Consider the following 17,500-nt stretch of genomic DNA (forward strand, 5'->3'; position numbering starts at 1 on the left):
CACATAATCTGCTGGAAAGCTGGCCTATCTTCTCTAGCACTTTTTCCATGTCTCTGTAGTTGAAAACACTGCCCATCTTTGTACTGTAGATGTGTATGTTTGCAGGCATCTGCTGCATGCAGGTTAAAGAACACTTGTCTGCTGGCTGGACAAGTTGTAAACCTATGGTAAACCTTTTGATTTAAGCTCTACAAGTCAAATCCTTCCTACTCAAACTGACTTAGGACTAACAGAATGGAAATTGATTTCACAGATAAAATACAATTAAGTTTTATCATGTTATATGTTATTGTACTCTGACATTTATAAAAAATACTGTGAAGTACTAATACTAAATGCTTTTAGTGATCTACCAGGTTCCTCACTTGGAGACCAACAAAATGATCGGCTTCTGTCAACACCTGTTTCGCAGTAAAATTTGAATTGCTTCAGTGCCTAGTATTTTGTTTAACTCATTACCTTCCTTCTAGTTATGTCATAATTTATTTTTCTGATCTGTCTTTATATTTTGAAGTTTTTCTTAGGCCAAAATCTGTTGTTTTTACAGAACAGTCAAAACTAATCTTGCATGCACAAACAACTGTAATCTAACATCATTTTGTCAAGACAGAAAATTATTTCATAAAATATAAACTGTAGTTTTGTGTCTAGAATTGAAAGATATCAAAGAAAAGATACAGGATTAGGTTTTTATGCATGTACAGAAATATATTATGGAGATCATCAGCTACACTTTCTTGAAACCAGTGCTTCTGTTTTCAAATACAAATCTAGTCCACAGCACACAGTGCATAACTTAAACTATTCTGCATATCTTAAAAGAATTCTAGATAATTGGGAACTCATTAAATTATCTTTTTTTTTTAAATTATTATTTTAAAGTTCATATTGGACAAACAAAACTGAAGGAAAAAATACATTTCATGACTTTAAGACATTTATTGTAAGTTATTTGTCACTTCACCCTAAATCCTTTCCATTGTTATGAAAGTGAAGCAAAAACTCTGTCTTAATCTTCCTCATCAGATGCTTTGGCAAACCATTTTCTCAGCACAGGAAGTTAGAGTTCACTGCATAAACCAAGCACTCTTCAAAGTCATCATAAGTCTATTATAGAAACACACACTACTAGACTGGTATAGTGTACCTTATTAATATTTCATTTTGGTACAATATACTTGCATTAACTTTTTTAAACTCTGGTATCATATTGTTTCAAGTCAGGGAACCTAAAACATCGTAACAAAGATTAGACTAAGAGCAAAACCTTGAAAACTACAGCCATTAGTCCTGTCATCCCCTATAAAGTTAATGGGTTGGAAAAATGGTCAATCTTTGGACTAAAAGTTGATATTTAATTGAAAGAAAATGTTTTTTAATTGTAATGGGGATTTTGCATTAGTGTGAACATGAAAAGGTACTAAAGAATGTAATGCAAGGTTATGTATTGATTTCTATCTTATCACTAGTGTAACATGAAGGAATATTTCTATTCCATAAACAATCTGGCCTATTCAGCATCATGACTTCTTATTTGTTTTAAGGGCCTGAAAGACAGAATTGAATGAAAAGAAGAAATAATGTAAGATTCTCGAACATTTTTTTGCTGGTGTGTAGGACAAAAGCCATGACACTGCTGTAAACCCTGATTGACTCTACACCAGAATTATCAAGATGTTACATGTCGCTTTCACATTTTCCAGGGTTATTTGGCTCATGAAAGCAAGAGCATCTGTAAACCTAGCACTATACTGTGTTAATCAAAATGGTTTTAGTGATCATGGATTATAACAAGAGACCCGACATAATGGATGTGCAAAGTCTGGTCACAGAATTAGCATCACTGTAGCCTAGTGACCATAGACATATTTATAAAATTTAGCTTTTTCCTGAAGGGAGCATGCTTGAGTAAAACTAATTTAAATTCTTAATATTAATAATACTCACAATGATTCATTGAATTTGGGAAGATTCATTTGCTTTTTAATACTTTTTTTTTTTTTTAATCCATTTCTTTTAAATCCTATACAGTTTTCTCTAATAATTACCCATTATTTTGATGTTCCATTAATGCACTTATAAACAAAAATGTATCAAGAGAGAGAAATACACTAGCTAAGATTTGCAAGTCAGCATAAATCATTTTATTTAAAATTGGTAGATAGCATGAGAAATGGATAAAGTATTTAAAATACTTTATGAAAAGTATTTCTTTAATTCTATTACAAAAGTTATTCTGACACTGAGTGCTTATGGTCTACTGTTAAGGTGCTTCTGTTATATACCCTGTAGTCTACCATTTGTAAACACATCTTTTTGATGTTTCTGCCAACATCCTGGCAACAAAGCAGTGCAATTTCAAATGAGCTAATTAACTTAATTGTTGATGAAGCATGAAACAGTTCACTCACCCTGTTAGCTGCACCATGACAACATAAGAGTCTCAGCCCCTGAAGTTACTCATCTATATAAGCCTATCTGTAGCTTTCCATTAAGATCTATTGCATGCCAAAATGAGTACAGCTCTTCTGACAAAGACCAGTCTATGATGTACATAGGTAGAAAAACAGGGCTGTTTTTGAAAGTTTAAATGAACACAGAAGTACTAGCAACTACTTAAAAATAAATAAATAAATCCTGAAACCCATTGCAGTTTGAAGCCGCAAATGAAAAGCTTTATCACTTATTTTCTAGATGTTCCAGTTTAGAAAATCACTGGCAAACCCAAATACGGAAAGTAAAAACTTTTGACATCATTCTGCAGTTCCATTTTTTTCTGTGTATCTCATGCACATACAAAAGGAAAAGCAAAAAGAAGTTATCAACTGAGAGTTAAAGGGTCGCATTCAGTCCTTTGTGCTTTTTTATTTATACTAAACACATGGATTCCTACTATACACAAAATGGCACAATTTAAAATGTGCTTTTTCATACCTCTACTACCCAATATACCATTTAAAGCATCACTTCAAATTTTCTGAGGCTCCATTTCAGTAAAGGATAATAAGAGGATTAAACAATGTGCTATTGAAAGGACTGCAGAATGGTTGACAAAGAAAGGATAACAACTTGACCCTCCACAGATAGCCTGAATCACCCAGTTGCTTGAAATATATAGAAAAAAGTCTGATGTGATTTACAGTAAAAGTTTGTTTGCCATCTTTCTCTTTTCCTTGCCTTAAGCAACACTGAACCAAGAATAAAAATCAACCTACTTTAAAAATTGTCCAAAATCTTCACAAACGCTTTCACAGCCAGGCCATTTGCAAACTCCATGACCATAGAGAGTATGGGAGGCCCCAGTCTCCTCATGTGACGAGCTGCAGCAAAAGAATAAGGCATCAGATTCATCTCAAAAGCCATAATCGTTGGAGGCTGCTAGCGCCTGTCAGGTTACGATCAGTGACAAACAGGTCAAAACAGGTCAATTTAGCTCAGAGCAGTCAGAAAAATTTAATCGTTCTATTGAATAGTTCAACTGCCAAGGCTAGATGATGTTCCAATTAGAGAAGAAATAGAGCCAAAGATGACTGTTAATAAAGGATGAAAAAATAAGATGACTGTATAATACCATATGCTAATTCTGCCATATGACCTTGGTGTAACATTTACCTATAAATAAAAAATATACTCAGAAGTGATCAATTCTGAAAAGAAACACTGAAGATGGACAGTCAGAATTTATGAATAATGTGAATGCTACTATAAAATAGTTGGATTTTCTGCTAAAATGTGTATAAAATTAAATAAATAAATTTTAAAATATTTTTGCTCACAAGTGTTGCTGCCATTAACTACTTGACTTAAAAAGAAATAAAAATAGCTGTTTTACTATAACCTCTGCAATATTTTCATCCATGTGCACTTATCAAAGAAATTCAGGGGACTACCCCATGGAAATGGGTACCAGCTACAGATCCTGAAGGAAAGAAACAACTTCTCTAACATATAACCACAAAAGCAATACTAACTAAAAGTATTACTGTAAGGTCTTCAGAGAAGTACCACTTTTTAAAATAATACAAAATAACAATGGAAAAATGTGATCACAATCACAGAAGGACTAGAGATACTTTAATTATTGTCTCCTATTTCAATATTAAAATATTAAATATTATTTAATTAAAACAATTTTAATATTTTTGAAAATACAAAAATATTATTATTATATTTTGAAAATACAATAATAATTTGGGCTTTATAGATAGAAATTAAATTTCGTGCTATATTGAGATCATCTACATCTGACTATGCAAACATATTTACTGATTCTAAGTACTACAGCTAAAGTATTCTTGTACACATGTAATCCATTACTTGAAAATAAAGAACAGTTAAGAATATCTGTCCATGTGTTTGAAAAAATATTTTAACTTCATTCATACAGTTGAATTCTACTGTATAACACTAATGCCACTGAAAATTTGTATGAATTACACTGATTTACTCTTGTGCATAGAAGGAAAAATCAGTGGTTTTCTTCACAAGACACAAACAATATAATAACTGCTTTAATATACTAATTCTTAAAGCACTTTTTACACAGAGTCTGTCCAATGAATTGTAGACTTAACAACTATGCATATATACATTTTCTATGAAAACAGCAGTGTGATTCAACAGTTAATGCTTGACTGCTGAATGTGTTGATTCAAATACAAATGAAACAATGAACCAACCAAAGTGCCCACAAACACACTATTCTGGGATTTCTAACTGTTAACAAAAGTTCCTTAAGTTCATGTGTAATACAACTGCTAGTAATTGTAATTGCACCTGAAAAACTAGACGTCATTATTGAAAACGATGACCTATTGATAAACAGCTTTGAAAAATCTGGTCTCCGTGATCTCTTAAGTAACCTGTATTAAATATTGTGATTTGAAATAATGTGACTTATGATGTTAAACAACAGCTTTACATCAAATGATAAGCACAGTTGAAATCTCATCAGAATTACCTGTCTCGCCTTGCATTTAGAACTGAAGACTGTCCATTCACTATGGAATGATGAGTTATTGGTGGTGATGCTTTGGAAGTGGTGGAGGAGGTAGTAGAGGAGGAATTGTTAGTAGTGAGGTCTAGCCCTCCATGTTTAATGCCATTGTCTTCCATACTGTGAACTCCAGTCACTTCTTTCCATAACTGCTGAATCTCAGCAGGACTTAAGCCAGCTATAAAATGAAAGAGAGCCCCACTAATATAACAAAATAAGAGTTTCATATAATGAGCTCAGTGTTATTAATGGATTAATGCCAACAATAAAACTGATGCTGTTTTTCCAGCACAATCATTGTGTAGTAAAACATAAATTCATTTTTCTTCAGTCAGAATCCAGGTAATCTAGCTGTCTTCTCTAGGGTTATAAACAGTCGATTAGAATTCACCAACTTTAATAATATTACACTCCTTCTAAAAACACTACTCAAGGATCAAAGAGTGAAAGCTACAAAGAACTTGCAACTACTTCTTAAAATAATAATAATAATTAAAAAATAAAAAATAAAAAACTAAATACATATCCAGGCATTATTTTTGTTGTCTGCATAATAAATTTCTTGACATGTGAACACAACTCAATGTATACACAGTTAACTCAGCTTTTAAAATTCCCCCTTATTAAATATCTAATAGAAAATAGAAAAGTATATTACATCAAGGATACAAACATTAATATTCTCTTTAAACACTGAATAAGAATAGGGAGTGGGGGAAGCAGACAGGAGGGAGAAAAATCAGAAGATGAAAATGAAATCTATGACATTATAACAGGTTTAAAGTTTGAGAAAGAGGAATTTTATTAACAACACCTACATATTCATTAGTCCTATATAATGTTTACAAAAATGGTTTGATTTAAACACGTCTTAAGATACAATAAACAAAGTGAAGAACAAAACTACTACAGCACAGAGCTACTAATGATACTAGTACAGAATACTAGTGATTGCTTCAGCTCTTTGGTGCCATTCAGTGGCAACAAACAAGAAGAAAGCTAACAAAGGTGGCCCATTTAGAATTCCCTCTACATAGATGAAATTATGTCTAGGCCATCAAATTCCCCCACTGTTTTTTCATCCAACCCTACTGTGGAAAACAAATCAGAGGGCTTGGCTAGTAGACTCCATCTCACCAGTCTCCTGGGGTCACAGTCATACAAAATTTGAAGACAAGCAAATTTCTCTGCTATATGCACAGTACTGTTCTGGAGTCTGACCACCAGATCTTTGCATATAGATCAAATTTGCTCCATACTCCAGTTGTAGCCTGGAAATTTGTGGTTTCCATGATTCATCCCCAGCCACAAATTGCAATGTTTTGTTGAATACACTTATACATCTGCGTTAGGGTTGTCTGGCTTGAGTTGAGCACTTTGCATGAAGTCATGGAAACTTCCACTACAATTGTTTCTGCCTGAAGTAAAGACTCCCAAAACACAATAGAATAGCTGTGAGCATTCTCTTATCTCCTCTGTCTTACATACATACTATCTTATGCATCTAAGGTAGGAAGTTAATATATTGAAAGATGAAGAGTTCATCATAACTATATACATTTACTGTTACCGCCAGTCTTCATAAAATAGACATCTCTGTTTTGAAGAACACTAAATTAAATGTAGAAAAGAATGAGAAGCCCAGAGATCTTTTTGTGAAAGATCTTGTTTCAAATCTAGGTTTCTCAGCCTGACAGTTTGGGACAGAGGTATCTTAAAATCTAACTTTTTTGTTTTCATCTCAAGAAATAAATTTAGATAGGACACATTCACAGTATATTTGACTGCTTGAATGCAAAGAATTCAAAATGTTTATGTTTTCTGAGTGGAATTTTTGCTTATACTTTCTGAAATTGCTCAAAGTTTCTGCACTTCACAGAAAAGGATTTAAAATTTGTCTATTCATTCAAGCTTTTAATCAAGGATAGTTTTGCCTGGTAAGCAAGATGTATTAGAAAGATGTAAAGATCTTTCTTCACTGCTGGTAAAATCTGTTTATTCAATAACATTTTATTTTGAAGATACAGCAACTCAGACTACTGAAATGGATTCAACAAAAATTATGAAAAATGACAGTACGTTCCTTAATACTTCTCAATAACAGTCTCACCACTAAGTATACAAAGCTATTAAAAAAGAGACTGCTAGTAATTTAAAGAAATAATAATTTCTGGAGGTAGTGTGGAAACAAATTGGTTGGAAGATATTCAATTTTATTTAAATTATGGAATTACATTTTTAGACTAGTATTTTGTGTCTTGGTTCTCTGCCTTAGATGCCAACATCCACTGGCAAACTCTGCTAATACCAAAATGAAAGAGTTGATTGGAATGTACACCTTAAAACTGGACTTTAAATCATATTTGCACAGAAAAAAAAATAAGATTTAAGGAGGCAAGCAAACAAGCTAGGCTCTAATTTACTGCATTAGGGAGATGGGTAACTGGAGTGATGCTAATACTAGTAGTAACTGTTTGATGAAAGTAAGTAATTACTAGTGTGTTCTTGATGTTCATGAGGTATGCTCCTACAAATTTTCAGTTTTGCCATGGTAAATAACAGTTACTCACAAATGTAATCACAAATCAAAATGAAAAGTAATGTATTCATTTAGGTGGAATGATATACATAGTAAATTATCCACTTCAAAGTATTCCCTTCCTCCTGACACTGAAAAAAATAAACTAGTTTTGTACATGAAAAATTTAAACCAAGAATAAACTCATCTACTTGAATAATCAGAGGGCAAACATATCGTTGGGTCTTGTTGCAAGAAAATTTTAATCACTGATCATCAAATTTTGGGCCCTGCAGGAGCTCCTTTCCCATGCAGAGTGGTCTCCTCCTCCTCTTGTGGTGTAAGCTACAGATGGAGCTGTGTTTCCAGGCTGTCTAGCTCACCTTGATTTTTAAAACGAGAAAGGAGTTTCTCTCTGGGCTCAGGCTGGTTAATTTTTACAATGTCTCCAGAGCACCCTGAAAGGTACCTGACCTTTAGGATTAAAGGATTAAGGGCAGGCACTTAAAAGTATAAAATTAATAAGGGAATTTGTAATTAATTGTAAATTACGGCAATTTTGTAGTTCTTGTGTCTAAAAAAGACCAACTCCCATTTTACAAGAGACCTGTAAAATGGCCGTCAGATTTTCATCTGTATGTAAAGGCAGGGTAAGTTTTAAAGTTTCATGGGTTGTGGTAACTCTCAAGCTAACCTCTCCACACTACATTAAAGGAGAAAGGATGAAGCAGAGGATCCAGGGTGGGATAAAAAATAAGAACTATAATGAAAAGAACCAATGCTCATTTGCTATACAATATTCTAACACCAACAATCCAAGAGATTTTGAGATTAGTTTTATAACTCTTTTCACCACTATCTATTTTACTTTTATGTTTGAATAAATACTTAATAAAACAACCACTCCCATGCATCTGCTTTTCATTTTCCTACACAGTCTGATCAAATCTTAGCTTTTTCTATTTTATTTTATTTTATTTTATTTTATTTTATTTTATTTTATTTTATTTTATTTTATTTTATTTTATTTATTTTATTTTATTTTATTTTATTTTATTGTTGTCATTTAGATACCTTCGAATTTAGCTAACATTATTTTAATATTACACAGAAATAACTCATTTTGAGTGAGGGGCTCTGGATATAGAATATTAAAGATCTCATCAAAAAATAAAGGCTAAAACACCTCATATATTTTATTTTCTATACTTGACTATCAAGTAAATATGGTAAACATTCTTATCCCTAAAAGGCAGAAACACAGAAACTAGACTTGGAGCAAATATTGCTTCTATATGCAAACCTCACAGCTGTATGCAGAAGTTATATCTTCTCATACTAATGAATGCAAAAAAAAAAAAAAATTATTTGTCAGTAATAATTTCTGTTTTACAGGACTCTTTATTACCAATAACTTATAAACATGAATCCCCCTGTGCTTCTCTCATTGTTTTAGTCATCCACGTAACTCAGAAATCTAAGTGGGTCCACATAAAAATATGTTACACATCTGTAAATCCTTCTCTATAACAATATTATATATCTTGCAGCACAGTGGAAGGAGAAAAATGTGTTTTTACCATATCCAGTGTGTATTGCCTTAAAGAAGTTCTGAAGGTTTAATTTAATATTACCACAGAAAATGTCTGTCATAAAATGTGTTACATTTTTATGAGAAAAACAAGATTGATCCTCTTACTCTTACGCAAACCCCAAACAAGGGAATCTGTTAAAGTTAGTAAGTAGTATTTGGGTATTTTCTGTGTGTAAATCTAAGATTTACAAGAAAGCCTCAGCAGAACTGAAACCCATTAATCTTCATTACATTATAAACTAGATTGTGTGCTCTATCTTCCTGTGAAGGATACTATGGGCTATAAGAGACGCCCACTGAAAGAACTGGGAGCCAGTCACAGCTCTCCATTTGGTTCTCCCTTTGTTTCAGCATGTTGCTGGAAGACATTCCTTCTTACCCTCGTCACTTGAACTCCAGATCCCCTGGCACTTAGTGGCCTTTCTGGAGATTCTGCAAAGCCATTCTATGTTTTATTTACTTAGCACATCCACACCAGGGCCATTAAAAATCAACGTCCTATAAATTCACTTGTACGTTTAAAGGAACCCCCCATGTGCAGTAAATACTAGAACCAGAAGGCAAAATTGGAAGAATGAAATACGCCACTGGAATTCATTACAATTAAAGAAATAACGAGGCAGAAACAAACAATACATCAATTTACTTTCAAAAGAACAATTCATATACATTTTAACAGTAACGTTTTTAAATTTCTTTACTATTAGTTTTGGCCATGACTTCAATTATACTTAATTCTTTGACTAGAAGAAAGTTCTTAGAAAGAACCATGCAGTAGTTCTCCTTAAAGAGTACTTTAAAAAAATATATACTTTTTTTTTTTTTTTCTACTACAAGTATTTAAAAAAAAGGATTATTTTATATGTTTTTCTACTACAAGTGGATGAATGACTGTTGCATTAAATTAATGAATATCAGCGCAATTGGGTAGGAGTGTGCTGAGGGAAATCTATGGGGATTGCTTAATGTGAGAGAAAACCTGAGGAATTCCTCTTACAACAGATGGCACGAGAGGAGGTTGCAGAAGGTAAAGCTGTTCAGAGGGAGGATGTGTTTCAATTACTTTTTCCCCGTCTGGCCCAATGTGACTTTGTACAGAAGGAAACCAGCATTAGCAGTCTCACATGTCCAAATTCATGAATCATCTCACCTCCTCACTGCTATTCACAAATAATAAGGTGTAGTGTGATAGCTTATTTATGACTCTTTTCTGTTGCTGTAATTTTTATAAATTTAGGTATGCTTGTGGCATAGCATTTTCACACAAAATAATATATGGAATTAACACATATAACACAAAACAAAACAAAACAAAACACTAAATGTCTCAGGCCTTTTTTCTTTTTTTTTTCTCTCCACCTCCTCCCCCCCTCCTTTTATTTTTTTTTTGTTCTACACTTGGCTATATACTATGTACTCTGCTCATCTAATTTTTGAAGCTTCAATCTCATAACAGTTATCTCACGGAGGAACCAGATACCTGCATAAAGGCCAATTAAAAGGTTGCGTGCTATGAACACAATCTAAAAAAATGTTCCTTGCAGAACTGGAGTGTCAGAGATCAGAACATTATGTAATTTTTATGACAGACATTTAGCTCATCTCTGTATGGTAACAAAAACAGAAACACATGCCACATAGTTTACAGAGTCATTAATATGTGAAATCTCTGGTCTTGTCTAAAAATGTAAGCACTCTTAATTTCCAAGTTAATTTACTTTTCAAAAGTATGTGCCCTACTTTCTTTCAACCTTGAATTTATTTGTGTCAAGTGTTAGAGAGTTTGAGTTTTTACTGAGAAATCTTGATCGAAATGACCTTTTCTAGACTTCTTAACTGTTATTTGTCTATAATAATTCATTACTGTTGGATTCACAACTTACAAAAAATTTTGTTATATTTAACATATTTAATAGGAATGACTAGCAGTGACAATGAACTCTAAGGTATGTCCTTAAATTCAATTGTCACCATTTGAAGATTCAAAGTACTTTCCAATACCAAACACTTTTTTTTTTTTTCCTTAGAAAAAGAAAATGTGAGCTTTGGGATTACTTTAATATCACTGTTCGATACTTTTTATATCTGTTCCCTTATATTAAATGAAATGATAACATTCACACTAAATCAGATTTCAGTAATTCCTCAGAGGAAAGCAACAGTGCTTGAATAGTGTTCCTATTAGAAATTGTTTTCAGAACATAGGGCTAATAAATATGCATTTATTTCTAAGAAAAAAGAAAGAAAAAAAAAAAACACTAAAAAGATGCTTTTTTTCCATAAAAGTATGCTGTAAAACTTATCTGCCTCAAGAAAAAAATGTAATATGAATAATAATATTTTAATAATAAAATATGCTTAAGTGTCATAATGGGAAACTGCTGAAGTTCAGATGAAAATGGAACGGTAAAAAAGTTGTGCATTAGAAATTACTCCAATCACATTTTGTTGGCATACCTTGTGGCAGAGACTGGACAGGAAGAGCAGACTGGCCAGGTGGGATGGAAATGAGTCCCTGACGCTGAAGGTTCAGCAGATGTTGCTGCTGCTGAAGTTGTTGCATCTGGAGGAGCTGCTGCTGGAAGACAAGCTGCTGGGCTGCCAACTGCTGCTGCTGCTGCTGCTGCTACAAAAAGATGGGGGAAAAAAAAAAACGTAGCAAAGAGTAAAGTGGGCATTGAAGGCTAAAAAGACAAAAATGTAAAATCAGCTTCTTTCCCTTTAATCTCAGCTATTGAATAATAATGCTATTTGTAGAATACTTGGACAGTGAAATCATTTGAAATTTTTTATTATATTCATTCAAGCTATTAGGTGTTAGGGAGCATGGCAAGATACATTTAATGACACACTAAAGAAAAGGGTCAAGAGAAAGTATATAACAGCTGTTTGAAACACATAAAAAAAAAGAAGAAAAAAAAGCCCAGCTCATGGCAGATGATAACAAATTTATCTATGCTAAAATTGTAACTCTTCACAGCCGTCTATGATTCGAAGGCACTCTTGTTTTTCCAATTGACTAAGTTTGGTCCGCAGTGGCCCATGAATGTGGTCTCCAGTGATCTATTAGTAAACTGGGATGTAGCCTTCATTTCACTGGCCTGTTAGCTCTCTCTCTTTTCTGGTCAGAATATATTAAAACGAGCACTACATTCAAGGCAAAGAAGTGCCCTATTATGAATAGAAGTATAAGTTCCAATTTTGTGAGGCATTTCGAGACAAACTGGAGTCTGCAAAGACTCAGGAGGGTATAAGCAGGCAGTCACACTTCAGAGGAAGACAAGCTGCTGTGGAAGACCTTTCTTTTCTAGTTTGGGGAAAAGAGAAACTTCTGATGCGCTCACTGGAAAACAGACTGCATAATGGAGCAAGTCATGTGGATTGCCCAGAGCCTCCGGAGAAATACGGGAGCAATTTCTATTCCGTAGTTGATGGCTGTCTGAAATTCTATTCACAAATCCAAACAGAAACAAAGCCTCAGGAGGTCACGACTGCTTCCTCGACGTTTGCATAATGGGCAGCTTGAAGACAACGTCTAGGATACCTGCTGATCAATTTAACTACTTCAACATGTTTTGTTTGTATTATGTTTATATTTGATGCAGTTTGCTGACAAGTGCAAGCTAGGCCTGAGAAACCAGCTTGTCAGGTTGATTTATGAGCACATCAAACTGTAACTTTCTACTCGCCACTCCAAACCTACAGTAGCAGTTCATTAATCAGGGGCCTGTGACTTTGAAATCTGTGCTCAATCGCTTTTTTTCAGCCATGGACTAAATTTGCATGCTCTCTGAGCTGTGCCACTGAGAAAAGTAAGGCTCCTTCCCCGTTACGGACTGCCTGTGAATACAAGATAATCAGTACAGTGTCCACCACGCCACTTGTGCTTTGCACACTCGGATTCATTAGCGGACATTAGATGACAGCAGCACTGGACTGCTCAAATCCTATGTCTCAGAGAGGGGAGCAGGAGAATTATACTGGCACTGCTATTAAGCCCTGTAAAAACACAAGAACAAATCTTTGATGGCTGAATTCTTGCTACAGGAAAAGACCTAAACTAGCCGTGTCTTTTCCAAGCTTCTGATGGCTCGTACTGGTATGAATCAGCAAGGCTCTTGGCTCCTACCTCTTTTGCTTGCTTTCCTGGGTGCTGCTGCTGCTGCTGTTGCTGCTGCTGCTGCTGCTGCTGTTGCTGTTGCTGCTGCTGCTGTTGTTGCTGCTGTTGCTGCTGTTGTTGTTGCTGTTGCTGCTGCTGTTGCTGCTGCTGCAAAAGCTGAAGATGTAACTGCTCTTGCTGTTTCTTGTAAAACTCTTGTAGTTGTTGCTGAATAAACCATTTTGACTTTAATAAATAAAGGCAAAAGTTTCAAGTATTATAAATCTCCTAAACTCTTCTAGATTGGCATATGGTGGCGTAGCCATTAAGAATCACCTCATAACAAGAAATGTGATTTGAAGAGGCAGATCTACATACATTTTTTTCCAAGGCGGTTCTGAAATTTTCCAATGCAGATTCCAAAATATCCTAAACAGAAGGGTATAGAAAATCTGTATTCTAAAGGGAATGCAAGAGCCAAATTAACTCCTCAAATAACTATGCCTAAATTCCTCGCATGTCCTATATAACAAACCAGAAGCTGTACTCTTCCACTTGCAAGAAACCAACAAGTCACTAAGGCCAAACTAAACTGTCTGTTTCTTAGGAAAAAAGGTAATTAATCTGTCAATCTGTTTAGTGGGATGCCAGATTCACAACTGAAGGTGAATTGCCTGTGATGATCATGGTACTAGAAATTAAAGTGTTTAAACATACAATGGCTGAGCTATGACTACCAGATGTGTCATTTTCAGTATGACAAATAAGCATCCAAAAATCTACACTTATGCTGAGGTCCTGAGCTCTGACACTACCTCTACTGTAAGAACAAGTCCATGGAGTGTTCACTTAACTGCCAGCTTTTGTGCTAAGAAAACAGCAACCTCCTCCTTCATTTTATCCTTATCTGGGACACATTTTGGAGGTAAAAAACAAACTAAAACAAACAAACTTTTCCTATGATGAAACAAGCTACTAAGTTCAAATTTCATAACCGCATACCATTTATGTGACTAAAGGGAGCACTACAGTTTTATGAATTTTAAAGCAACAATTATCTACAACTCTATTTGCACTTCCTTTGGCAAGTCTACAATTAAAATGTGCCTAAGCACTTGAAGATTTAAATATCAATTTGTTCAGTATTTGTAATGCATCTGCCACTGCTGCTGCTACTGCTGTTTTTAATATAATATTAAATGTTTCAAAATTGCAATTTCACACTTCTGCAATTAAAACAAGAAATTTAAAGACTGAGAAGTTTCAAATTTATTTCATTCTTTTTGGTATAATAAGCGATGAAATATTACCAACTAAGACCCATAAAATCTGGCTAACAGTTGTGAGAACACTCTGTGCTAGCAGTCCAAAGCAGGTAACCCACATTACCTGCTGCAACATAACTGCTTGCTGCTGCTGGAGAAGTGCTTGAAGCTGCTGGGGAGACAACACTTGCTGCTGGAGAATCTGCTGCATTTGCTGAGGGGTGATCACCTGGGGAGTCATCATGGCCACTGACACAGGCACCTGCACAGAGAAAGAAAGATATCATCATCAAACATGTTTTAGTTTGCCTGCACCACAGTTGTATGTCTTTTTTATTTTGTACCAAAGATGGACCATAATTTTTTACATAATATTTATCACTGTGAAGTTCCAGTTTCAGTCAGAATCTGTTATTTTAAGACCACAGTACTGTGGCACTCTATTTCCAGAGGCATCAGATTCGATCAGACTCAAGCTTTATGTTTTGCATCTCTTATGTATTCCTGCAAGAAACTTAAGCATTGGCTAGTACAAATGTGTATTTAAAAATAAATGATCACATGGCAGGGCTCTCAACACTTCATAATCAATCATCTTATCAAGTGTCATAATGTTACGAATGGAAAAATCTATTGAGACTGTTTCAAAAGATATGATTAGAACAGACAGAAAAATAAGTATCTTAAAACAGTAAATGTTTTATACAATAAAGACACTTAGCTTAGAAAAATATTTGTGCTATACATCATTTTAGTGTAAGAAAACCCTTCCTGCTCAGATATTCTATTAGGGAAGTCTGATTTATATTGGAAAAATAGTACTGCAGACTTAGTGGAGTACAGAGCAAAGGACACCAAGTCAGTTACCCAGTCTCCGTAAAGGGAGATGTATTTTCAGTGAAAGTCTGGCAACCTTCAAGTTGCCAGTCTTCAAGTCTTCAACAAGATTATTACTTTCTCCATGAAACTTTATAAATGTATTTTTGGGTAGGTGCTGTTTTAAACATGGCTTTGTTTTCTGTTTGTCACACACACACAGACGAAGTGTGCACACATGCATAAACACCCACGCACACACAGGCTCTTAGGAATATAGGCATGAGAGGCAAAGACACAGCAAGCGTGTGTGTGTGTGAATAAGAGTGGGAAGACCTGTAAAAGAGCCTGAGGTACATACCAAGCTGCTGCAGCAGATGCACTGTGTGAAACCACTGCTCAAACTAACCTGTACACAGTCAGACAGCTACCAGCAGGACAAGCTTTTCACCCTTGAAATAGTAATAGTAAATAGTAATCTTGCCTAGCTAAATTCAATTTTTTTTTTTTCTGTATATATTAGAAAGTCAGCATATAAATCCTGTTTTGTGATATTTTTGTGGGACATAACACACTTCTGTAAATCAGCAAAAATAATGTTATTTTTAATAAAGTAAATCACAAACAATTCTTAACAGGAAATACTTTTCTAATATTTTTATTACTTGGATCTATCCCCAAAAAAATAGCATAGATGTAACACTCAGAGAAGAAGAAATACAAGTCTTCTGAAATTTACAATTAGAAGAAACTACTTCATTTACTATTACACAGAATGCTATGTTTCACACATAAATTGATATTTAAGAGCATAATTGGAGCTCTTAAAATATTGACTAATTGAGAGTCTGAAAGTAAAAATACCATTAATGAAAATCTGCTAATCTTTTGCAAATAATAAATTAATTTTAAGGAAAAAAAAATATATCTGAAGTCCTTACTCTAAAACACAAGTGCAAGAGAAAAAACAGACTTCCACTCACAATCAAATACTTTGGGGAGGATTCATCTCTCTTAACTTTAGCCATCCAGCAGTTAGACATTTAATCTCAGCTATCACTGGAATTTTCTATAGAATAAGGAAATCCTGAATAGAATAAGGAAATCCTGAGGGAGGTTTATATTTTTTTTTTTTTTTTTTTTTTTTTTAACTATTTGGGATTAACAGTATGGGATTCATCACTCTCTGAGTGTTCCTGTCTTTTTTCATTGAGTCTAGACTCACTTTGAGAAGGCACCTACTTTTCAGATGGTTAATGTTGGTTGTTACTCTCAGTGACTCCCAGAAGTTCTGTAGTATTGGAAACACCACATCTCTATGCAATAATACCTTATTCTAAGCCTACCAAATCCCAAGGGCAGGACAAACAAGTTTTTACACTTTGTGATGCATGAGCAAACAGGAAAATTCACTGACTGCAACCAGTGCTCATCTCCCTCAAAAGTCAGTATGATTTTCCTCTGTTTCCTCTGTTTACACAAGATCTGAACTTGCCTTCTAGCAACAGTTTTGCCTCAGTCATGCTATTCAAGACCCATGTGTGACACAGAAATGAGAATGCAGAGAGGAAGATAAGTGCTTTCCCCATTAAACCATTACCTCTAACCTTTAAACCCTGAAAGATTTTTCCTAGCACTCACATGCCTGCTATATAAAATATAGCAAATGGTGAAGGTGTTGCACACTTGTTACTCTACTTCTCCTCTTCCCTCTACATTTGCTTTCTGTCCTCTCTGGTTGAAGTATTTTCAAAAACATGTAAAAATTGTGATCCAAACAGAGTGAAAATCAATTTCTCTCTAGAAGTGGCCTGACTTATTTCCATTCAGTGCTAAAGACTGCAGCCAGTACAACGCATGCCATGCTCTGTTCCTTAGTCTGAAATACAGATTCCCCTTCACATGTCCCATTTCTGCTGGTTTTGTTCTGAACCTCCCTGGCTGTGTACTTGCTCTCGTATCTGGAGACACACCTGATTTGTGGCACACTCTAAGAGCTTTTCTATTCCTTTTTTCTTTTCCCCCTTTTCCAGCAGTCACTTTCAACTGCATAAACTGGAGCAGAGAACTTAATTCACCTATATTTAAGGATGATGGTCAAAAGCATGAAAAAAAACAGACAGTCATGACCATTAGTAAAAATAAATATTTATATAGATAACATGGCCCTTAACAGAACTATATGTGATGATCCCTGTATATATATCATACT

The 17,500-nt window shown here is 34.5% G+C and overlaps 1 protein-coding gene across 1 annotated transcript in view; it reads right to left on the reverse strand.

Annotated features, from left to right (window-relative positions):
* FOXP2 (forkhead box P2) overlaps positions 1-17,500 on the reverse strand; it is a 364,439-nt gene that overhangs the window by 45,914 nt on the left and 301,025 nt on the right. Inside the window, exons 5-10 of the mRNA XM_032207520.1 lie at positions 14,597-14,734; positions 13,353-13,435; positions 12,206-12,209; positions 11,566-11,722; positions 4,961-5,174; positions 3,216-3,320 (exon numbers count right to left, since the gene is read on the reverse strand). Coding sequence (XP_032063411.1) covers positions 3,216-3,320; positions 4,961-5,174; positions 11,566-11,722; positions 12,206-12,209; positions 13,353-13,435; positions 14,597-14,734 — 701 coding nt within the window. The remainder of the gene's footprint in view (positions 1-3,215; positions 3,321-4,960; positions 5,175-11,565; positions 11,723-12,205; positions 12,210-13,352; positions 13,436-14,596; positions 14,735-17,500) is intronic.

Source organism: Aythya fuligula, chromosome 1, assembly GCF_009819795.1.
Source record: "Aythya fuligula isolate bAytFul2 chromosome 1, bAytFul2.pri, whole genome shotgun sequence".
Lineage (NCBI taxonomy): Eukaryota > Metazoa > Chordata > Aves > Anseriformes > Anatidae > Aythya > Aythya fuligula.